This window comes from Sphaerodactylus townsendi, linkage group LG13 (genome assembly GCF_021028975.2).
Source record: "Sphaerodactylus townsendi isolate TG3544 linkage group LG13, MPM_Stown_v2.3, whole genome shotgun sequence".
In the NCBI taxonomy this organism is placed as follows: Eukaryota; Metazoa; Chordata; class Lepidosauria; order Squamata; family Sphaerodactylidae; genus Sphaerodactylus; species Sphaerodactylus townsendi.
Genome location: NC_059437.1, coordinates 46,115,706 through 46,138,294, shown reverse-complemented (window position 1 = coordinate 46,138,294; position 22,589 = coordinate 46,115,706). Strand labels below are relative to the sequence as shown.

General features: G+C 43.1%; 1 protein-coding gene, 1 long non-coding RNA gene and 1 other non-coding gene across 3 annotated transcripts; all 3 read right to left on the bottom strand.

Moving 5' to 3' along the window:
• Positions 1-4,396: 4,396 nt before the first annotated feature.
• Positions 4,397-9,016, bottom strand: LOC125442990. Its single transcript, XR_007246057.1, has 2 exons — positions 6,819-9,016; positions 4,397-6,730 (listed from the first exon to the last, which is right to left on the bottom strand). It is a non-coding gene; the product is annotated as an uncharacterized LOC125442990 (long non-coding RNA).
• Positions 9,017-9,486: 470 nt separating this feature from the next.
• On the bottom strand, positions 9,487-21,509 carry RANBP1 (RAN binding protein 1). The gene is made up of 6 exons (XM_048514111.1): positions 21,300-21,509; positions 16,997-17,133; positions 15,490-15,647; positions 14,149-14,277; positions 12,523-12,588; positions 9,487-10,096 (listed from the first exon to the last, which is right to left on the bottom strand). Exons 1-6 carry the CDS (start codon positions 21,447-21,449, stop codon positions 9,972-9,974), a joined length of 765 nt encoding a protein of 254 aa, XP_048370068.1. The 5' UTR covers positions 21,450-21,509; the 3' UTR covers positions 9,487-9,971.
• On the bottom strand, positions 11,343-11,474 carry LOC125443197. Its single transcript, XR_007246096.1, has one exon. It is a non-coding gene; the product is annotated as a small nucleolar RNA SNORA77 (small nucleolar RNA).
• Positions 21,510-22,589: the final 1,080 nt, after the last annotated feature.

Sequence of the window (22,589 nt, the reverse complement as noted above, 5' to 3'; positions counted from 1 at the left end):
GGAAACTAAGAGAAGAGCCTGTCCAGAAAACCTTAATTGTTCCACAAGAACACATGGGAACAGGCAATCCTTTAAGCATCCTAATCCCAAATTATCACAGCCTGACCTTTTACATATAATCCCACGTGCATATGTCAGTCTCCACATTCTTGTGTACCCACACGCTCAGCCATATGTTGGAATACAATGGTGTAAAAGTGTCCCATTAAGGTGGACAATATAGCCTAACGTTTACATTCCTGTCTCTCAACACAAGTACAGCTGACAATACGGAGACATTAATAACTGGCCCAGATGAGGGTCACAACCAGCAGTCACTGGGACAAGGTGTTCTGTTGCAATAGTGTACGCTCACGTTGGGAAAAGTGTGACAGGCGAGTTATGTGGACAGCAGTAAATCAGGATGCCCTTTCTGATCTGTAATTGGTTTGATATATTGGTTTTATAAATTCTACTTTTCCCCCAAGGAGTTCATATCCCATCCTCCCTCTTCATATCTTCTCTCCAAAACAATCCTGTGAAATAGGATAGGGCTGTGGTGGCGAACCTTTGGCACTCCAGATGTTGTGGACTACAATTCCCATCAGCCCCTGCCAGCATGGCCAATTGGCTATGCTGGCAGGGGCTGATGGGAATTGTAGTCCATAATATCTGGAGTGCCAAAGGTTCGCCACCACTGGGATAGGGTGATACATGCCCAAAGTCGCCCAAGGAATTTTGTTGGCTCAGGGAGGATTTAAACTCAGGACTCCCCAATTCTAGTCCAACCACTTCACCAAATGTTTGTAAACATGCAAGAAACTATTCCATATCTGATCATCAGACTGGTACGCAGCGTAGACTCCACCATCCAGACCAAACCTCTGGTTGTATGGTTAATTCATTTATTAATTTAATGATAGTCAAAATAGATGCAACACAGGAGATCCATCAGTGGGTCTTGGAGCATATTTATTTGGTTTACAAACAACTGCATCCACCTTTTCCTTCAAAAGGGAGGTACGAATTGCTTTGTACTTCAAGAAAGTTGCATTTTAGAATATACATCGTAACTGAAAGTACATTGAATACAGGAAGAGCTTTACAAAAGGTCCTGATATACCTATACCACCATGTACTTTCAGTAGATGCTGAAGAGAAGTACACCATAAAGGGATAAATTTATTCCAGTTGAAGAACCCCAATCTCCTCAGAAATTCTGAAATGTGGTTCATTTGGGGGGAGGGGCTACTTCTGGAAGCGAATGCAGACCTGCTGATAGGTTTTCTCATAACTAGTGAAGAAGAAGAGTTTGGATTTATATCCCCCCTTTCTCTCCTGTAATGAGACTCAAAGGGGCTTACAATCTCCTTTCCCTTCCCCCCCCCAACAAACACTGTAAGGTGGGTGGGGCTGAGAGAGCTCCAAAGAACTGTGACTAGCCCAAGGTTACCAAGCTGGCATGTGTTGGGGTGCACACGCTAATCAGGTTCACCAGATAAGCTTCTACAGCTCAAGTGGAAGAGCGGGGAATAAAACTTGGTTCTCCAGATTAGAGTGCACCTGCTCTTAACCACTACATCACACTGGGTCTGTATCTGTATCTGACCCTTTCTAGTCTGCTTGTCAGATGTTAGGTCCCCCAGTATCTAAGGAGGCAAGAGCTGAGAAAAAAAACTCACTCTACAGCCAGCGAATTTGCTCCTTTCAGCAAGAATGGTCAGGAGCACACAAAGGCTGGGCTGGAATGAAGTGTTATTTCCCTGGAAGTCCCGCAATGTAGTTCATATTACCGACAAGGGTACTTCAACATAACCCAGTGATAACAATCCGCAGAAAATGAATGAAACAGCTGTGGGTCTTGAGAGCCAGCATGGAGTAGTGATTAGAGTATCAGACCAGAATCTGGGATACCCAGGTTCAAATGGGACTTCGTTCATTTATTGATTCATTCAATGTTGTAGGCTGCCCTTCCCTGTATGACCCCTCCTTTGTATTTGAAACCATCTGGGTGACCGTGAGGTAGTTGCATACTTTCATCCTAACTTTCCTCACAGAGAGAAAACAGAGGATGGAACGACATAACAAACAGTTTAAGGTGCTCTGGGGCCCCGTTAGGAAAAAGACAGGGTACAAACGCAGTAAATGCATAAACGTATGAAGAACTATTTTGCTGGCACCATTTATGTTCCTTTCGACTGCATACGGCAAATCCCTTGATGCCTAATAAAGGTTTCTGATCTGATCTGAGAAAGCAAATCCCAGAGTGGCACTTTGCAATAGTCTTTCTGGAGTAATCCTCTTCGTCAGCGACTGATCTGTTTCGCACATAACTCTCTCAAACAGCAGTCACTTACTGCTGCAGTGATACATGTCGCGCCACACTCTGACAAACACTAATGACCAAGGAAAGTTCCTCTTTGCTGGCATCCGTCTCTGGTAAATGACTGTCCAGCTTTTTGCCGGCGGGGAGGAAGGCAGGTTTTGTTAAAATGCAATACAGTGCCAGCTGCTTGCATTGCCACTCTTTAAGGCACAGGATGATGCATGATGCTGGCAGGGGATGATGGGAACTGTAGTCCATAACATCTGGAGGGCTGCGAGTTTGACACCTATGCTTTAGGGTTCTGCTCCCTGGAGAACCAGTGTGGTGTAGTGGTTAAGAGCTGGTGGATTCTAATCTGGAGAACTGGGTTTGATTCCCCACTCCACCATCTGAGTGGCAGAGGCTTATCTGGTGAACCAGATGTGTTTCCACACTCCTACATTTCTGCTGGGTGACCTTGGGCTAGTCACAGTTCTCTCAGAACTCTCTCAGCCTCACCTACCTCACAAGGTGTCTGTTGTGAGGAGAGGAAGGGAAAGGAGCTTGTAAGCCACCTTGAATCTCCTTACAGGAGAGAAAGGTGGGATATAAATCCAAAACTCTTCTCTCTTCAAAGAGAAGCTCTGTTTCTGAGCAGTCGGAATAGGGAGGGGGAGATGCATCTTGCTTCTGGTGCTCATGCATTAATATCCACATATGGATTCTGGAAGCACATGACCACTACAACACAATGTAGAGCACAACAGGGTTTTTGTACATATGGAGGGTACTGAAAATGTTTTTAAGTGCTGGTAGTAATGCAGAATTTTTTCCCCAAATTTATATTTAGCCCAAAGAACTCCCTCTTGTTTTATTTATTTTTGGGAAATTTGTTACCACTTCTCCAGAGTCCTACTCAAAGCAGTTAATAAACGAAAACACATTATTATTTTATTTTATTAAACTTATAGGCCGCCTTATCCCCAAAGGGCTCAAATATTATTATTAAAATAATAAATTATTAAAATAAATAAATAAATAAATGATAATAATAATAAATGATAAGTATAAAAAATTCCAACTAGGTGGCTATTAAAAACAGCATACATATATCCATAAAAGAGACCTCAGGCTGTAAAACAACATAAAAGCAGGGATAAAAAGCAATTAATTGTAAAACTGGGAGAGACCAGGAGGGCCATCAAGTCCAGCCCTCTGCCATGCAGGAAGACACAATCAAAGCACTCATGACAGATGGCCACTCAGCCTGCTTAAAAACCTCCAAAGGAGGAGACCCCACTACCCTCTGAGGCAGCGTATTGCACTGTCAAACAGCCCCTATCCTTAGGAAGTTCTCCCTAATGTTTAGGTGGAATCTCCTTCCCAATGCTGTGACCAGGCACCTTAAAGAAAGGTAAGGGAGGAGGCATTCTAGAGGTTAGGCACCATCACTGAAAATGCCACCTCTAGTACTGCCTGCCTTTGAAGGCAGGGGCACAAGGAAGAGATATTGGGAGCAGACCTTAACTGGGGGGCTAGACACTATTGGGGAGAGGTTGTTATTCTCGTCCATGAATTGTTGCCTCCATTTTATCCTACCTAGACAGCTGGAAGGGAGCCAAGTGCTGAATTCATTTGAAGCTTTGGTATCCAACCATACACCCTCAGCTTGCCTACAGGCTCAGATTTGCTAACATTTCTGGACTTGGGAACCACCTTCTCTTTTCCTGTTTCAAAACTGAATCCAAATAGTTTATTTCGAGCGAAGGGCCAATCCCAGTTTTAATCCACGTCCTTGAGGAGGATAGTGCTTCACAAAAGCCCGGGAGATTCTTGCATCTTCAGAGACCACACATTCTGAAATAGAGGCTTCCACTATAGGATGATACCGGGCTTGGAATCTCCCACCATTTTGAGTGGCTCCACCTTTGGCAGCCATTTTGTGCTGGAACCCACTATACTGTCTCTACCTGCTCAACACAGTTAGGGACTCCTGATTTAACAAAATAGTGTAGAGAAGGGTGGAAACACAGGTTTTTGCTTTAAATATGGGATAATACAGGCATACTTTCCCCTTCTTCTATGAAATGAATGAGGGTGCGCTGGATACGATTTAACATATTAAACCACTATAGTTTTTATTGTGTTTCTAAAAAAATTGTATACCTTCTTTACATTAACAGGAGAGTTAAGATACACTTGACAACAGTATACAAAAATTAAGTCAAAATAGAAAACAACTTGCCACACTCTTCTCAGCACTCTGCCATGATGTAGCTGCTGAAGCTGGGAAGGGTCAAATCCAACTGAACTCAGGGCAGGTATAGGATGGTCCATCACTTGCCCTCTCATCTTCTGTAGCATAGATCTGTATCATAGCATACATCATCTTCTGTAGCATAGATCTTCTGTAGCAAGATGTTGGATGGTCCGGGCTAGCTCTATCTCATTGGATCATGGCAGCTAAGAAGGGCTGGCCCTGGTCAATACTTGGATGGGGGACTACCAAGGAAGTCCGTGGTTGCGACACAGAGACAGGCAATGACCAACCACCTCTATTTGTCTCTTGCTTTGAAAACCATACAGGGTTACCATAAGTCCGTTTCGAATTGACAGCACTTTGAATTGACAGTACTAAGTTTCACTGTACAAAAAAAAGGCAGATTTCCTCTGACACTTCTCAAAATTACTAAGGTATTTCCTAACAGTTATGTGTCATCCTGAGTTTGTCTAGTTCACATCCCAGCTTATTTAACACAAACAGCATCACACTCAAGGCCGTAGGGTTTAGAAGGACATAACTCTGTTTAGGATTGCAGTGTTAATGGCAGTGTGGTTTTTTGCTGATATCTCTTAATGAAGTTGTGATATCATGAGCCTGATTGTTCATCAGGCCAAGGAGGCAAGTTCAAATCCCTGCTCAGCCATGTGGTTCCCTGTATGACCTGGGACTAACTGCAGTCTTTCAGCCTAAACCACCCCACAGAGTTATTGTAAGGATAAAATGAGAGAGAACTTTATGCATGCCAGGGGTCTTCAAACTATGGCCCTCCAGATGTTCATGGACTACAATTCCCATCAGCCCCTGCCAGCATGGCCAAGTGGTAGGGCTCATCGGAATTGTAGTCTATGAACATCTGGAGGGCCATAGTTTGAAGATCCCTGATGTATGCCCTTCTGACTATCTCAGAGGAAGGACCAGGTAACAACTATAATACTTTAATTTTGTACTCTACTTTTCTCCCCAGTGGAGACCCCAAAAATGTCGTTCTCCTTTCCTCCATTCAATCTTCACAAAAACCCTGTGAAGCAGGCCCAAGATCACCAAGCAAACTTCCATGGCACAAGCAGGGATTCAAACCCAGGTCTCCAACATCCTAGTACAACACTCAACCAGAACACCACACTGGCTACCTTAGCTAGATCTTGCACAGTAGACCGACATAAAAACTAGACTTTTTTGCATCCTAGTGCTCTACCTGTAAGCTATGATACCTCACCAGAAGCATACAGTACAACTTGGGAACTAAACCCACTGGAAGAACTGTATTTAAGGATGTATTATTATAAGGCATGAGGAAGGGGGATATTTGCAGTGACTAATTTTCACATGCAAGTCATTATATGACAGACATGCATGCACAACTTTCTCCCATTACTTTGACCCCCTAAAAGTACGGAACCTTCTCAAGTAGCAATGAGCACCTTGGGTAACTAGAAAATTGTTGAACACATCCAACTGCTTTTCAGAATCCAAGATACTCACTCTTTAGACTGTCAGTTTCAGCTAGACTCAAGTGCAGTAGTACCTTAACTAACAAGATTTTTTGGGCGTCAGCTTTTGAGAGCCAAAGCTCCCTTTGTCAGATTACAACTGTTGTAATTATGCCTACTTAATAGTGTCTAGACAAGTGTCAGCTCACAAGCTCAGATTTCCCAGGTGGTCTTGCTGCCTCCTTAATTATCAGTTAAAAATATGGATCAGTAGAGAACAAGTACATATTAGGTGTGAACCTTATTAGTAATAGTTAAGAACTAATTTGGAGCATGTAGTAAACTTTTAAGTGTTTATACTTTGGTGTGGATGAAATTGGGAGTCCTTTTAAAAGTTTTTTTAAAATGTATTTTGGTCTCTTTCCCTTTTTGGGGATTTGTCTGGTTTTGGTTTGTTTAGCTTCTTTCCTCTGGTGTGATGTCCTTAAAGTCTTAATAAAACTGTTTCAAAAAAGAAAATGTGGATCACCCTTCTCTTTCAAGGACCAAAAGTGGTTTTAATACAGCAATCCGTCCAACTTAAAAATAATGTGGACTTCCACCACTTTGTTTTGTACCTATGCCCAGCCTCTGATTGTGTTGAGCATTAAGGATAAGCGGATTTCCAGGAAAGTGAATCTTTTGGTAATGGACACCCCATAACACTATAGTTCTAGAACAGGGGTTTGCAACCTGTGGCTCTCCAGATGTTCATGGACTACAACCTGTGGCTGATGGGAATTGTAGTCCATGAACATCTGGAGAGCCACAGGTTGCAGACCCGTTCTAGAAGGGGGGAAAGCTAGCCTTTAAAACAGTACTATAAACAGGCTCTTTTGATCAGAACATCCTTTAGGTTATGAAATGTTATGACAAGAGATCCCTAGACTCAGATGGGCGTAGGAATTACCAGTATCTAAGCGCCACTTTGAGCATTAAAGGGGATAAACACAATGAAAAGCCATTTTAAAAAATCTTTTTGAATTAGTTTACCAGAGGTACCCCTGTGCTGTTTGATTCTTCATAAATTCTGGCATGAAGGCAGTTTGAAAAGTTAACGTTCTTAAAAGATTTCTGTGTACAAACTTTACCCAAGTTGCATTTGCTCAAAAATAAGCAAGACATGAACGCCTTCTTCCAACTCGCTTATCAAACTCTGTGAAGGCTCTGTTGCAATACGATTGTATTCCATTTGTAAACATAAATAACATGACTTAACACTATTTCTGCAGCATTTCTCTTATTTACATAATTGAAATATGGCCAGAAGACTACGTTCTTTAGAAATTAAGCAGTGATTTTATTACTTGGCAACAAGAGTCTATGAACTCTTTGCACATCACAGCAAGTTTCTAATTTCATCAAGAATCTTAATATGTCAGTCTGTTTCCGTTCTCAGTTACTCTGGGCCCTCAAAAAATGTTCAACTATATAAAACTTTAGCTCCTGTTACCTGCAGCAGCCCTAACAGCTCAAACTAACTTCATTTCATCAGAGCACCTGCAAGGAAAAAAAGGGCTGCTATGCAGAAGGAAGCAATGGCAAACCACCTCTGCTCATTTCTTGGTTTAAAATCTCCACGAGGTAAAACTTCTTAGGGGTCGCCAGGAGGTGGCTGCAATTCAGCAGCACACTTTGCCTCTTTAGCGCTTTCTTATTACTTAGATGATTCTTTTGAAATCCCTGTTCGCATTTATAATGCATATTTTACTTCAAATTTTACATTCACAAATGGTGAGCAAAATGAGAACAGCCTATGAAAGCACTATCAAAGATGTAGCATGAATTTTAATTTTGGGTGCACCACACAGGTAATTTTTTTATTTATTTTTATCTTATTTACTTCATTAGTCCCCCATCTATCACCTCAGAGGGACTCGAAGCGGCTTATATCATTCACCTCTCCTCCCATTTCATCCTCACAACAACCCTGTGAGGTAGGCTGAAAGAGTATGACTGGCCCAAGGTCACACAGGGAGCTTCCATGGCACTGGCTGGGAAATATGCATTTGTATTAAAATGATTTTTTTTAAAAAAGGATGCTGTAAAGATTGTTTCAGTCCATATGTAGTACATTGTACATTGTTCCTAGAGCAAGGAAGACATAATGCACTCATACACTTGAAATGGACCCTTGCAACCACGTCAACAATAAAGGTTCAATAGAGGCAAGGTTACTGCTTCTAGCTGTTAACTGAATTCCAAGAAGGATGCCCATTTCAAATTTTAAAAATGATTCTGCGTACCCAATTACATCTCACTGAATACACTTCTGATTCCCTTTTTCATGGAGAAGTTTAAACATTTATAGTTCCAGAATTACTACTCAAAAATGGCTAGCAATATGGCTTCAATTCTGAAAAATCAGGAATTATGATTCTGAGCATACACAATTGATGGACAGAGGATAAGTTATGTTAAGTGCAGGCAAACTCTTGTTTTTTTAAAGCCCCAGAAACACAGAATTCTTTTCACCTTTTAATGTAGCATAGCATGGCACCTTCCCCCTTCACCTCAATCTGAACGAAAAAGGCTCCAGTTCTTATGTGCAAGAAATGCAGTTGAGAAGACCCAAAACGTGTGGAAGAAGCATGAACAGTCAGGGTTGCAGAATGCAGAAGGATTCACCACGGGGCAGTGGGTGAATGTGTCCTGAGGCAGCGCATTTAAGGGCTGAAGCAAAGCCTTTGCTAGTCACAAAGGACTAATGAAGGCACACGAAGAGTCAGTGTGCTGTTCCTCTTTTCTGCAAAAACGAAGCCGACAATAATGATTAAGTCTAATTTATTTGGAAATTAACTTGGTGAGCATCACCTTTCCCTTTGACACCTTTCCCTATGCTTATGGTTGCTTTTCATAAGAAGAAGAGTTGGATTTATATCCCCCCTTTCTCTCCTGCAAGGAGACTCAAAGGGGCTAACAAACTCCTTTCCCTTCTTCCCTCACAACAAACACCCTGTGAGGTGGGTGGGGCTGAGAGAGCTCAGAAGAACTGTGACTAGCCCAAGGTCACCCAGCTGGCGTGTGTTGGAGTGTACCGGCTAATCTGAATTCCCCAGATAAGCCTCCACATTTCTAGCAGCAGAGCGGAGAATCAAACCCGGTTCCTCCAGATAAGAGTACACCTGCTCTTAACCACTATGCCACTGCTGCTCCAGAAGGGGAGGTATCTGGAGACAGAGAAGGCCCTTAGCCTTCAAATACACTGATCTCAAAGACATTGGCAAGTCTTTCAAAGGGAAGAATGGTTGAGGTATTTCCCCTGTTCTAATACAAACGTCCAGAGATATTTTGTCGTGGGTGTCTGAAGAGTAATAGTCAAACACCTCGGAGCAAATACTGTGTAGCTAACAGTATGCACTAGGATTCTGAAAAGAACAGGAAGAAACTAAGCAAGCACACCTCAAAATAAAATACAGTTATTTTCAGCGGAGAATTAAAGACTTACATAACTGGTCACTCAAGGTTTAATGACAACAAATCTTAGCATTAAAAGTATCTTGTTTCAGTCATTACAGCTTCCAGACACAACATACAAGAAACATCTTTTATTACTTGCACCTTTCCTATTGGCAAGAATCAGTTATACCACTTTTCATCTAAAGATATGCACTCAAAAATAGAAACCAAAAATGTAAGAACTGCAGTCACACATCTGAAGCATATAGAAAACTCAGTTCTGTCCCTTGATAACCATTTTTCAAAGCTTTATTCACTCTCTTGGATGACTATAAATAAGTGTTTCCACTATGGAAAAGAAAGTTTAGCACAGTACATTTTCATGACTGGGGAATGAATTTTTCTGAAGATCTCTTCAAAAAAGGGCAAAAGCTTAGAAAAAAACTTCGAATGTTGGAATACAGTTCTTTATAAAGTCCCTTGTAAAAATTAAAAAAGTTAAGAAAAAGAAAAAAAATACAAGGCCCAAGATGATTTATTGCTTTTCTTCAGTTTCTTCCTTCACTTCTTTCTTCTCCGGTTCTTTGCTCTCTTCCTTTACAGAAAGTTCTTCTAATTTCTCAGCAACTTTATCAGCGCTATCATTTTTGTCTGCTCCTGCTAAAAGAGGTGTTAAAGATACCAGGAAAGAATGTTATAAAAAATGCAAGGTAAATTAATTTTATTCCTGCATGGTGCTGATGCGAGAAAGAATGGCTTGAAGCAGAGTCCTCAGTTCAAATCTCTGCTCAGCTATCACTTACACAATGACCCCAGGCATTTCTGCCTAGCCTAACCTCTCTGTATTGGTGCGATGGAATAAGCCCCAATGTAGGTGCCTTGAGTTCTTTAGGGAAAGGGTAAGGTCTAAATGTAGTAAGATACACAAGATTGATAAAAATGTAAAAGAAGAAGGAAGGGGCAGGCTTTTTCCCAAAATGAAAGCCAACTGAAGCTGGAGGATCCAGGATGAAAGCAACACTACCATACTAACAGCCCATTCCAGATAGGGGGGAGGCAATGGGAGCAGTGTGGGCTGCGCCAACATGTCTGCCCCGACTGGCAGCATAAGGAGCACCCCTGCCAGCAGAGAGGGCAAAGATACTGTCATCCAGGTGCATCACAGCTTCATGGTGGTGAAACTTGGGAGTGGGTGCCAGCAAGGAGTCACACAGGAGTCCAATTGGGCGCTAGCCGGGGGTGGGGCTAGAGAGTTCCTGGAGGTGGAGTCAACTTTAGACAGCTTCCACCCAGGCTTTCAGGCTGGGAACGCCATGGCCAGGACTTCAGACTTTTGCCACCATGGTGTAACTTCGTTAAGCCCTATGGAGTTTCCACACAGTTGTGCATTTTTTAAAACTTTCTGCTACCTCTCTGTGCCTCTGGAGGCACAGAAAGAAGTAGATGACTGCTATAGCACAATATCCAAATGTAGACGTAACCTCCACAGCTGTATTAACTCAGATATGCAGTGCAGGCACTATACTGGTGCCACCCATCAAGTTCCCTTCATCTGATTGCATGCACTTCTTTCAGGGTGTCTTTAAAAGAAGAAATATTTGGGTGGGAACTATCCAGTTTTTTCAGTTACAAAAAGGGAGAAGGGGGTCCCAACTACAGCAAAAAACTATTTAATTTCATTGCATGGCAGCTGATTATTGCTGTAAAAAGAGCAGTGTAAAGAACTATGAGCCATTTTAGAATGTCTCATCACTACATTCACACTTATCTACAGCACGATGAACTTGAAATGAGTATTTTTATAATTAGCATTGTTCGAAAACTGACTGTTTTATAGAACTCAGAAATGCAGCATGTTAAGCTAAACGAATTTTTAAAACAGACTTAACAAATGCTTTCAATTATTATAAATGTACCAAGATCAATTGAAACAGATTTCCACGGGTAGAGAAGGGTTCACAGTATCCTGGATCATCACTCTAGCAGACTGAAAAAGCACTTTGACTGAATATTGCAGTCAAGCACAGAGTGAGCCTGCCTACTTGAAGACTTTCAGTGGGTAAAAAAGTGTTGGTCGGAATATACCAGCAAGTTTGTTTCCAGATAAGCCCCAACCAAATTGCCTTTAACAACATGATTTCGTCTTCGACCCCAGCTATACTCCTGCCCAGTAGCGATCCAGCGGTAACGTTCACGCTGCTGAAGACGTTATGCCGCATGTTGCACAGCTGAAAAGCCACGTCTAAATTGGGGTGGGGGGTGGGTGTAGCTTTACAGAAAGGCAAGTCTTGTTAATAGCCATCCAGAACATTATAAATGCTTTTACCCAACTAATCTAAAGTTCAGTCGTTTGTTACGTCGGAATAACATTGGTTTGCCGAAGAACGAAAGCAGCCTTTTTTGAAGTTCCTTTACTTCCACGCGAGAATTCCCATAAGTGGTGGAAATGCACTTGGGAATCAGTGCCGAATCTCCGCGGAGTCGAGTCAGCAGAATGCAATCGCAGTGTGCCGAGCGGCGGTGAATGGCTGATACTGGCGTCCTGAAGGGCAGACCCTTTCGGTGGTGCTCATTATATCATCTCGTGCCTGGCGAAGCTCATACATGTAATTTTAATACACAGTCTAATAGCTGACTCATTTATTTAAAAACCAGCATGTAAAAACCAGTAAACTTGCTTTTCACCTTTTCCAATGCATCAGTTTCCTGCCTGTAATTTTTTTTTCATAATGAGAGAATCCTGAGAGATTGAAAACTGGGCAACCAGAAACATTTAAATGAAAATCATAAGAGGAAATTTTGTGACACTGGTGATTTGCAAAGTATAAACCAGAAGCTTATGGGTTACACTGGACAAGGCTCTAGTGCAGTGGTTCCCAACCAAGTTTTTACCCCCATATTAGCAAACCCATTATCTAATTTTTTTCATGTATCCGCAAATGCTCTGGCGCTTACCCCACGTTGGGGAACCACTGCTCTGGTGCACAGAGAGATCAAAGGGTTCTGACTCAGTGTTAAAGGATATTGACTCAAGACTGACTATAGTGTTTCTTCACTAGCACGACACAGCAAGAATAATTTCTTACCTTTATTTAACCTCTTATCAACTTCATTCCTACATTCTTCAAACTTTGCCTTGAATTTCTGTGCATCTGATTGAGAAAGCAACATTGTTAAATACACTGCAATGAATCTAGCCATTCAAAATGTTTGTTTCTAGTATCTCAAAATGCCTGGGCAAACACTCGTGTCTATATGAAAGAAGAACTGTAATTTTAAACTGCACAGACAGAGAAGGCATCTTTCACAGTTAAAAGAGGCAAGTGGAAACTCATGCACTACAGATTAAGATTTCTACCCATTCTACAACGGAAAGATTTTAATAAGACATTATGATTCCCATGCGGTAAGTATACAGCCTTCAAACACACAACTTGTCAAGTGGCTTACTCTGGTATGCTACACGTAGCATGGCCACAGGAGGTCACTGTTGTTCCATGGTAGAAAGTCATAAATAGCACATACCCCTCATTCATCAGAAAAAGTGTATTCTTTATTTCAAGTGCTATATTAACAGCCCCATTTGGGGGGGGGGAGGGGGGGCTGAATCAACAGGTGGGAGTGGTGCAGGGCCATGCCAACGGATGTGCTCTCCCCAGAGCACATCCCCCAGTCGAGGGGTGAGTCTGCTGGTGTGTGCCTGCTGTGGCACTCCCAGGTGGCAGGACACAGGACGCTGTGCCAGTGCCCCTACCTCAGCAGGGGTAGTCTGGGGGACTCTCCTGGCCAATGGCCCTGTTGCTGCAGTGGTCAGGGCTGCAAACTTATGCCACCAAAGAGGTAGCATAAATATTAGACCTAATGGGAGTTTCCTGGTGATGGGGAGGCTTTCTGGCATTTAAGCCACCCTGTGCTGCCAGAATGTCTCCTTGAAGCCAGTGCGGCTAGGCACTCAGCCCACTGGATAGGGCTGCCTGTTGACAGTCTAGAAGCTTAGAAGCAGCAGTTTACTTAGAAGATCTGTGTCCAGTTTACTTCGACTTCTTTGAGTTTCACAACATGCCCCGGCTAAGGTTGGGATAAATGTTCTCAAACGCTCCCCAACATTTGCATAGCCTATGTGCAACCGCTAGCTGTGCCTCTCACAACAGTATACAAGACATCCACCCCCAAAAGGTAGCATGCAAGCACACAAATTATATAAAACGATTATATTAAAGACTGTATTTTGAATACAAATAAAATACACACATCCTATTAGAGTGATTATACTAAGATTTTGAATTAATCTCTAGAATTGCTTCATCTCAGTATCAGCAGAAAAATCCAGTGACAGACTTGTTGAAAGCTGATAAAGCTCACCATTAACGCTACAATCCATTGAGGACTCAAAATGCAGTAAAAAAAATATTCACTACTAAACATGCTCTGTGGAAGGCGTAAACAAACATGTCACAGAAAAAGGGAAGCTTTTCTTTATTATTCTTTTCAGCTGCCTACTATGGTCCATTGTAATTCTTAGCCCTACTCCTTCAAGCCTGCCTTGTTCCTAGGACTCAGTGGTTTGGAAGGTGACATGCTCTGGATGCCACGGTCCATCTTGCACGTCAAAGTGTCCATTTGTAACAGGAGTCAATCACTAGAAGAAGGAAATGCAATACAGAATACAGTTTATATGCACAACGCAATGTTGGGAAAACTTTGTAACTTACTTTCTGCATTTAAAAACCGAATTGCCAGAAGTTCTGGCCTGGGGGTCTCATCTGCAAAGTCAGCATGTGTATTCCACACCCACGCCCTGTCACTGCCGGCATTCGGCTTCAGCTCCATTAAAGGCGTAACTGGCGGAAAAGCAGGGGAATAAAACTGACTGGGGACAAGTGGCACCAAAACAAATCCATACTCTCCACCTCAGAAATTTACCTCTGTCAATAACTTTACAAGACTGTTAGCGTGGAGGGTCTAGTCTTGTGAAAAAACAAACACACAACTTGTGGGATCTATATGCAAATAGGCCGACACAATTTCTAGTACTTGTGCTCTTCTGCAAGACTGCTCCACGCTTCAGACGGTAATATTCCACATCACCATTTTTATTTGTGGTACGTATTTTATTTTTCGTCAGAAATGCCATGTAAGCCACAGGCAGATTTCCCTCAAAAGCTAAGGAAACAAAAGAATGGCACCCCCGCCCGCACACCCCTTTTGCTTATATTCCCTTCTTGCTTGGAGAATAAGGTAATGTGGGTTCTGTGCATTGATATGCAGAGATCAGCATCTGTGTGAAACTCTGCTAACAGCTTTACTGACCCCTTTCTCATGCAACTACGTAAGCATGGCAAAATATTTTATTCATATGCATAAAAATAACTTTTCATCACATGCACTTTTCACATAAATCACTTTGTTGTGTTCTCTAACAGTCCCATCTAAAGAGGGGGGGTGAATCTGCCTGTGGGAGTGGGGCCACACTGGTAGATATGCTCTCCCTGAGGCACTTGCCCTGATGGAGAGGTAATTCCATCAGCATCCCAGTGCCCCTGAGGCTGCCAGCATAACGTTGGCTCGCTCCCGGCCATTGGTTGCACTATGCCGGTGGCCGGGACTTTAGACTCATGACATCAAAAAGGCGGTATAAGTATATTAAGCCCAATGTGGGCTTCTTGGCAGCAGGGAGATTTTTTTTTTTACTTTTCAAGCCTTCCCATGCCACTGGGAAGCCCCCTATGGGAGCAGCACAGTGATCCAGTTGTGACGCCATGCCTGGTCCCTTTGAGGGGGGGCTGAAGCCCTCACATTACATTAGTAGAATTTGCTCAGGTCCATCAGCCGACGTTTTACCAGCTACGGCCAATTGGCCATGCTGGTAGGGGCTGATGGGAATTGTAGTTCCTGAACATCTGGAGAGCCGCAGGTTCCCTACCCCTGAGCTAGGATGTATTGCAGTTATATATTTGTTAGAATTCACTGCAGTTATGCCTTTATTTTTACTGTGTATAAACATGTATTTCATCTGCACTGTACTAGAAAGACAAGTGTATCAAATCACATACTGTAATGATTTGCACAGATCTTTAAGGTTTTATCTCTTCTCATCAAGAGGCGAACGGTCCCTTTTTCTTTGTGCTTCAGGAGTTTTACATCACCAGTGCCTCGCTCTTTCCATTCAGGAAGATCATTTTCTGATGCAAACCGGAACAGTTTTGCACGCCTTCAGGGGGGGAAAAAAACCCATGAATTAGTTTATATGCAGGACTTCTATCCAAAGATTATGCTGAAGGTCTTTTAGCGCATCTCCAAGCAAGTTGACATCTCAAATCAAATGTAGAAACTACTAATATTTCCTCTCAATAGAATTCATATAAGTTTTATAGTAAATCTTTACAACGAGAGCAACAGGCATCCAGGTCAGGCTGAAAGAAGATTTATGTATTCTTTAAAACTGATCTCTTTCTGGGCCAATTATGAAACAGTTAACTATCACATTCAACAGAGAAAATTAACTGGATCTACCTTCAGGACTTAGGAACTATTCCTAGAAACCGTTTTAAACCCGGCGAAGACTTTCACCGGCAATTCGCCATTACAGGCCTGCACCATCACTTAATTTGTCTTCTAGACAGCATACAGATGCTCCCTGCCTTTCCAGCTCAGTCCACTAACACCTTTGCAGCAGAAATATCCATTCTTGTTTTCTTTTTCCTTTTACCTCCTTATTTTCTTTGTTTTATCAACATATCTTGGTGCACTCAGATGTTCATGAACTACAATTCCCATCAGCCCCTTCCAGCATGGCCAATTGTAGTTCATGAACATCTGGAGAGCCGCAGGTTGCAGACACCTGAAGTAAGTAAATAAATAAATATACACATAAAAAATGTTAAAGTATATGGAATACAGTCAACCTTAACTTAAAATAATGAATTTGTTAAAAATACAATATATAAAAGCACTTACACTTTACTAACAGTGCCAGTAAAGGACATGTCTGAGAAGTGAACAATGCATCAAAGCAACAGCAAAGTGTTGACAACGACAATCCTGTAAATCGAATGCTGGCACTGAGCTTCCAGTGCAAGAACAGATACAACATTTAACTGGTATGTTTAACATTGGAAAGTACTGAGCTGAAGTGTTTATTACAGGCAAAAACCAGCATTAAACTACATCACACTGTATTTGTGAAGTTTGCATCTTGACCCCCTTCAGCTTATGTTCACAATACCCATAAGACAAAACAGTTATCCAACCCTGCATGGATGGAAGAAGTCAGACAAAGCCAGTAATCAATGCAGAGATGCAACAGGCAGTCTCCACCAAAAGCAGGACATTCCACCAAACCTCAGCATTACGAAAAGTTGAATGATCTAATCACACTCAATACAGGAAAAAGGCAGAATTACTCACCCTTAGCTTAAAAAGAGATAATGCCAGAGTGGTGAATCAAACAGATGTATTGGACAGCCTTCCCTATGTGTGAATACTTTCACACACAGGATTAGTACCCTCTTCCAAAACAGACCTTGAGAATTACTCATATACCAACGTAATTCTACTTACATCTTAAAGAGTTCTTCCTCATCTTCTTCAAGAGTTTTGATCTCTTGCTCAGGAAGGGAAACTATGGGCTCAAACTGAGGGTCATGGTTAGAATCATCTACATTGTCAGTAGTCGGGTCATGCTCATCATGTGCCTCCTGTGGAAAGAGTACATTTACTTATTAGCTTATTTATTTTATATAAAATATGTATTTGCTGGAACAAGGAAGCTTACAATATAAATAAAACAATAACTATAACAAAGTCCATTAAATAACACATTTTAAAAATCCCAATTAGGGCTGCCAATAAATAAAAACAAAATTAGTAAAACACCATGTTATATGAAACTGCCTTCATCTGCTTCCTGAAAATCAAAAGCAAGGGGCCTGGGAAAGGAGTTCCATAAATGTAAAGATGTCAACAAAAAGATCCTCTCTTGTGGGTCCACCAGATGAGCTACACTTATTGGTGGGCCAATCAGGAGAGCCTCTCCCTGTGGTCTTAATTCCTAGGCAGGAATTTACAGGAACAGACAGTCCTAAGCCCAGGGGTGTAATGCCAATGGGCAGGGTGGGCAGCTGCCCAGGGGGCCACCTTGTGGGGGCATCAAAATGCAGGGTTCGTTTTGGGGTATTTTTAGTGGTTTTCCATTTTTGGCCTGCAGGGGGCCCAGTTTTTAGGCTAGCCCAGGGGTCTGCAATCTGAGGCTCTCCAGATGTTCATGGACTACAATTCCCATCAGCCCCCGCCAGCTTGGCCAATGCACCCCCTGCAGGCACCAATGTCCTGGTGCAAAAAATTTTTTTGGTCGTGGTAGGGTGGCCGCTCATGGAGGGGGGCATCCAACTCAGGTTTTGCCCAGGGCTCCAGTTTGCCTCGTTACACCCCTGCCTAAGCCCCCACCCTGGATTGCCCTCAGGAACAGATTGGAAGCCAGTGTAATTGCTATATTATTGGGGTCATGTTCTCCTGGTAGCTGCCCCTGACCAGCAATCTAGCCACATGCTGGGCTAGCTGCAGTTTCGAAACATTCTCCAAGGGTAGATCCAAGAAGAGCACATTGCAGTAGTCCAGTCTAGCTGTAACTAAGGCATGGATCCCTGTGGCTAGACGTATCAAAATCAGGAACAAATGCAGCTGATGCATTAGCCAAAACTGGGCAAAAGCACTCTACACCGCAACTGCCACCCAATTTTCTAGCTGTGGCAAGCAACACCCCCAAGTGATGAGCCTAGTTGTTCAAGAGAAATATGAAATCCATGATACATTAAATCCAAAAGTGATAGTACAATCTTCTAAACATTCTGCTAAATGTTTAACACAAATGTGGCAGGCCATTGGCAGAACATTTAGAACTGTTATAACTGTGTTCTACAATTTCTCAGAGAAGGAGTAACTAATAAGGAACGCAGGCACCTTTCACTGAGTAATAAATTGATTAACCCCACTTCTCTACTTAATTCAGGAATCAGGTGACATTTCCATTATTTTACAAGTATATACAGTTTATTCCTTTATGAATTTATAACACCAGCATATCTTGGCTGAAACTTTCAAAAACAGAATAGCATATCCAAATATCACATTACTAAGCTTAGGATTCCTGCCTATAACAGATCCACCCCATTCAATCGACACCAAAATTACATCAACGCAGTCTACGCCAAAGAACACTGTAATCAAGCCTCTCAGTGTTCTTTACTTCCACTCATCCAGTCTATGATGTATTCAGAGAAACAGTACAAGTTGCGACCTGAAAAAGGCTGCATATCTAGAAATTTATATATCTTTGCCTTCCTCAATTACAGCAGCCAGTTAAAGAATTTGCACTTGGGGACTGGTAAGAGAGCAAGTGTGAAAGGAAAAGCAGGCAGATATGGAAGTTGTTCTTAGGTTGTCAAGGGAGACCAGGATCTGCAGGTAGAAAGGAAGCCCAGCATCCCAGTTTTGCAATGTTAAGCAGACTTTGCTTCAACCTCTGCAGCTGTTCACAGTTACAATCAGGAATAAGCACATTTCAACAAGGATTCTGGAGAAGCTAGTGTATAAAGCTCTAAACACATATACCACACAAATGGCCATATAGATGTTTCTGAAATGTTTCAGCACAGTATTTTTAAGAACAAAAACAGCACTGCTGAATCAGAAAGAGGGTGGGAAAGAACAACAGGATGGCACCAGCTCCTACAGCTGTATGTCCCCCAAAGTAGCTTTCACTGAGCACTGAACTTCTACTTCTCATTAACGTATCTTATTGCATTTTAAACCCAGCAAAACCAGCAATTATCAGCCCAATTCAAAAGTCAACTAAAGATTTTAAGAAATGATTTCCTTTTACCAATCAATCCCATCCCAAAGTCTTAGTGTTAAGGGGAAAGGAGAAGTCTTTATCTTTCCCTGTTAACATTTGGAATTTTTATGTTTGGTCATCCAAAAATGGAAAGTGAGGGTTCTCAAATAAACGTATAATTGTGGTGAAAGTCCAGATCCATTGCTTTCCAATAGTATAGAACATACCGGTAGTACATCTTAATCCACGTGACAGGATGACATCACAGTTACTGTTTCCAAATAACTGTAAAAGTCCAGCATCACCTTAGGAATCAACAAGAGATTCAGAATATAATCATATACTCTAAACTCTTATTAGTCTCTAAGGTGTTCCTGGACTCGATTCTAAGTGTTCTACTGCAGACCAATAGAGCTATCCTCTGAAAATGTCTGCATGTAAAGTTAACTCAGACTTGAAGTTCAACATAAAATACATTTAACATTTTGCAGCTCTGGCAACAGTTTTGAAGAGCAAACAAATCTGGGACATTTTCAAAACTGCAACTGTGCCACAGCAAACTGTTTATAAAGAGTTAATGTTAACACATTAAGACCAAATAGTTTCCAACATTTTGTTTGTTGTGTGTTTATATGCGCCGAAATGTCTAGAAAACAGGTGTCTAGTGCAATAATCCTCTGTAAAATTACTTTACAGAAAGTTCTTATTTTTGACCAATGTGCATACAAGATTGGGCTGGAAAATATTAATGAGAAGTACTCAAATTACTATCACATGTCTTAAGAATTATTAGATCTAACATGCAGGAATACTGTTAAGAGGAAAATGGTGCAGATAATAGGCAAAGAGATCATCTCCCTGCCTTTTCTATAACTTTTCGGGACACAAATGAGCTATGAAACACGTGGGGCTGGCTGGATGCTCCTTCCCATCCTGAACAGCAGGGGGAGATTTGGGGAGATTTGGGGAGGGGGGGGGACGAACGAACACGCACACACACGGTATTGTGCAACTCACTGAACACCAACAGATGTATTGTTGCAAAGACTTTGATGGGATGCATCCCACTTTGTCAAATGTGGCAATTTCAAACTAGCTACAACAGCTACGATTGTGCCTCCTAAACCTTCCTGGTTGGTGCCACAAGGCTCTGTGCATGTGTGCCTAAGTATTTTTACCTCCCTAGGGAGAAAAGACTCTTGGTTTTCCTCTTCAACACATGCACTTTAATGGCACACGTGTTTTTAATAATACACTGCAGGTTCGCGTATCGACCCAATGCAACCCGCCCTCCCGCGGCACATTATCTTTTACCAAAGCCAAGCGAACCCCTTTGTGCAAACTCAGAAATACTCCAAGAACAGGATGAATTCAACATAACCACCCCCCCCCCCAAACCTGAACAGGCACCAACTGCCATCAGAATTCCTGTCCGAATTTCGTCCTTAGAAACCTTTTGCCACCATATTTTTTTTAAATCAGACTTAACCATTCCAAGAACGGACTCTACTGGGCGTGTTTTCAGAGTCCAACCAAAGCCGCCTCTCCAGAACGAGGAGGGGGTAGAAGAGAAGAGCCCCCCCCCCGAAAAAAACCGTTAGGGCGTCCCCCACTCCGACAGCAGCAACAGCAGCGAGGCGCGCGCGACGCACGTTGCTTTGGCGGCCTCGCTGCCCGCGTGGGTGGATCAGAAGCGGCGGGCCAGGCCTCCCTTTTTTTGGCGGGGGGGGGGGAGAAGCCTCTCAGGCCGCACACACCATATATCGGGGGGGCCCCCCCTGAGTTCTGGCTCGTGATTTGAGAATAATAATTTCGGGTACGTGACTTGAGAATAATCGTGGCTTAGGGGGCGGGGAGAAAGATGAACAGGCGCGGAGTGGAGCAGGACTCAGTTGAGGCCTGGTCTCCGAGGGCTCTTTTTATCTCCCGCCGGCTTGAGGGGCTCGCCACGGTCGCCCTTAAAGCTCCCCCCCCCCCGCCCTTCCTCCTTCCTCCTCCTCGCTAGTGCTTTGTCCCGCTTTCTCGCCTCACCTTCGTCTCGGCCATGGCGGGGCAGAGCAAGAGATGGCGACGGCGCTGCTGAGGCGGGGGAATGTGGCTGGTATTTCCTGCTCTAACTCTCTCGCCCTGCGCCTCGGCGTTTGCCGGAAGCCTGCCGTGCGTCTTCGCCTTCACTGCCATACGCTACCCTCGCTCGCTCGCTCGCGCGCGCCCGCCGCCCCGCCCACTTTTACCTCCTTCCCGCAGCCCGCGCCGTTGCCGCAAGGAATGATGGGAAAGGAGGCTGCTGCCCCCTCCCCCGGCATTTTCCGCCCTGCAACGTGGGCTGGCCTAATGGCTGGAGGGTCGAGCCGTCCTGGGGCTTCGTTCGGGCTGGCTGCTTTGGGTTTTCCGGGCTGTGCATCCGAGGCCTGGTAGTTTTTCACTCCTAACGCCCATCTGTATTGATAATGCTGGCACCTTCAGAAGCACGCCCGCAAGATGTGGCAAAGCAACCTCTTTACCGCAACATGCCTCCCAGTTTATCAGCTGTAAATGCGAAATGCATCTTTCTGCAACATGCCTCTGAAGATGCCAACTTTAGATGCAGACGAAATGCATCTTTCTGCAACATGCCTCCAATGATGCCAGCTGTAGATGTGGGCAAAACATATCTTATTGCAACATGCCTCTGAAGATGGCAGGTGTAGATGCTGGTGAAACACAGCTTATTTTGAATGCGTCTGAAGACGCCAGCCACAGATGTAGGCGAAATGTTAGCAGCAAAATGTTAGTTGCAGAGCCCTTTGAAACCATTCACATTCCTGCATTTGCAAAAAAGATAGTGAAGGCCTTTCAGGATTACATCAAGTGAGGATGAATAAGAAATCTCATGTTGATGCTTGACTAGTATTACTGTTAGATCAGGAGACTGCACACTGCTTCCCACAGCACCTTTAACGCATCCCCACAGAGAGACCATTTATTCACAACACAAATCCACCCAGCCTGCATTTTAGGCCTCAAATTAAGTTCCCGGATGTTTCCCATCAGCCATTGCAACGGGGCCAAGCCGTATTCCCCCAAATTCTCTGGCGCTTTAGTCGCTCAAAATGGCGCCCGCGTGAGGCGAAAGAGGAGGCGGTGCAGAATGAAGCCGAGTCCAGGGGCTGTAGAGACGCAGAAATAAATAAATTAAAGAAAATAACACATTTATGACCCATGTTTAATTTATACGTTGCGGGGAAGTGAAACGAGTGTTTATAAACTTTTTAAAATCAAGTTTTAAGTAACGTCTTTCCAATAGTCGCGCGGTAACGACACGTATGACGCGCCTCTCTC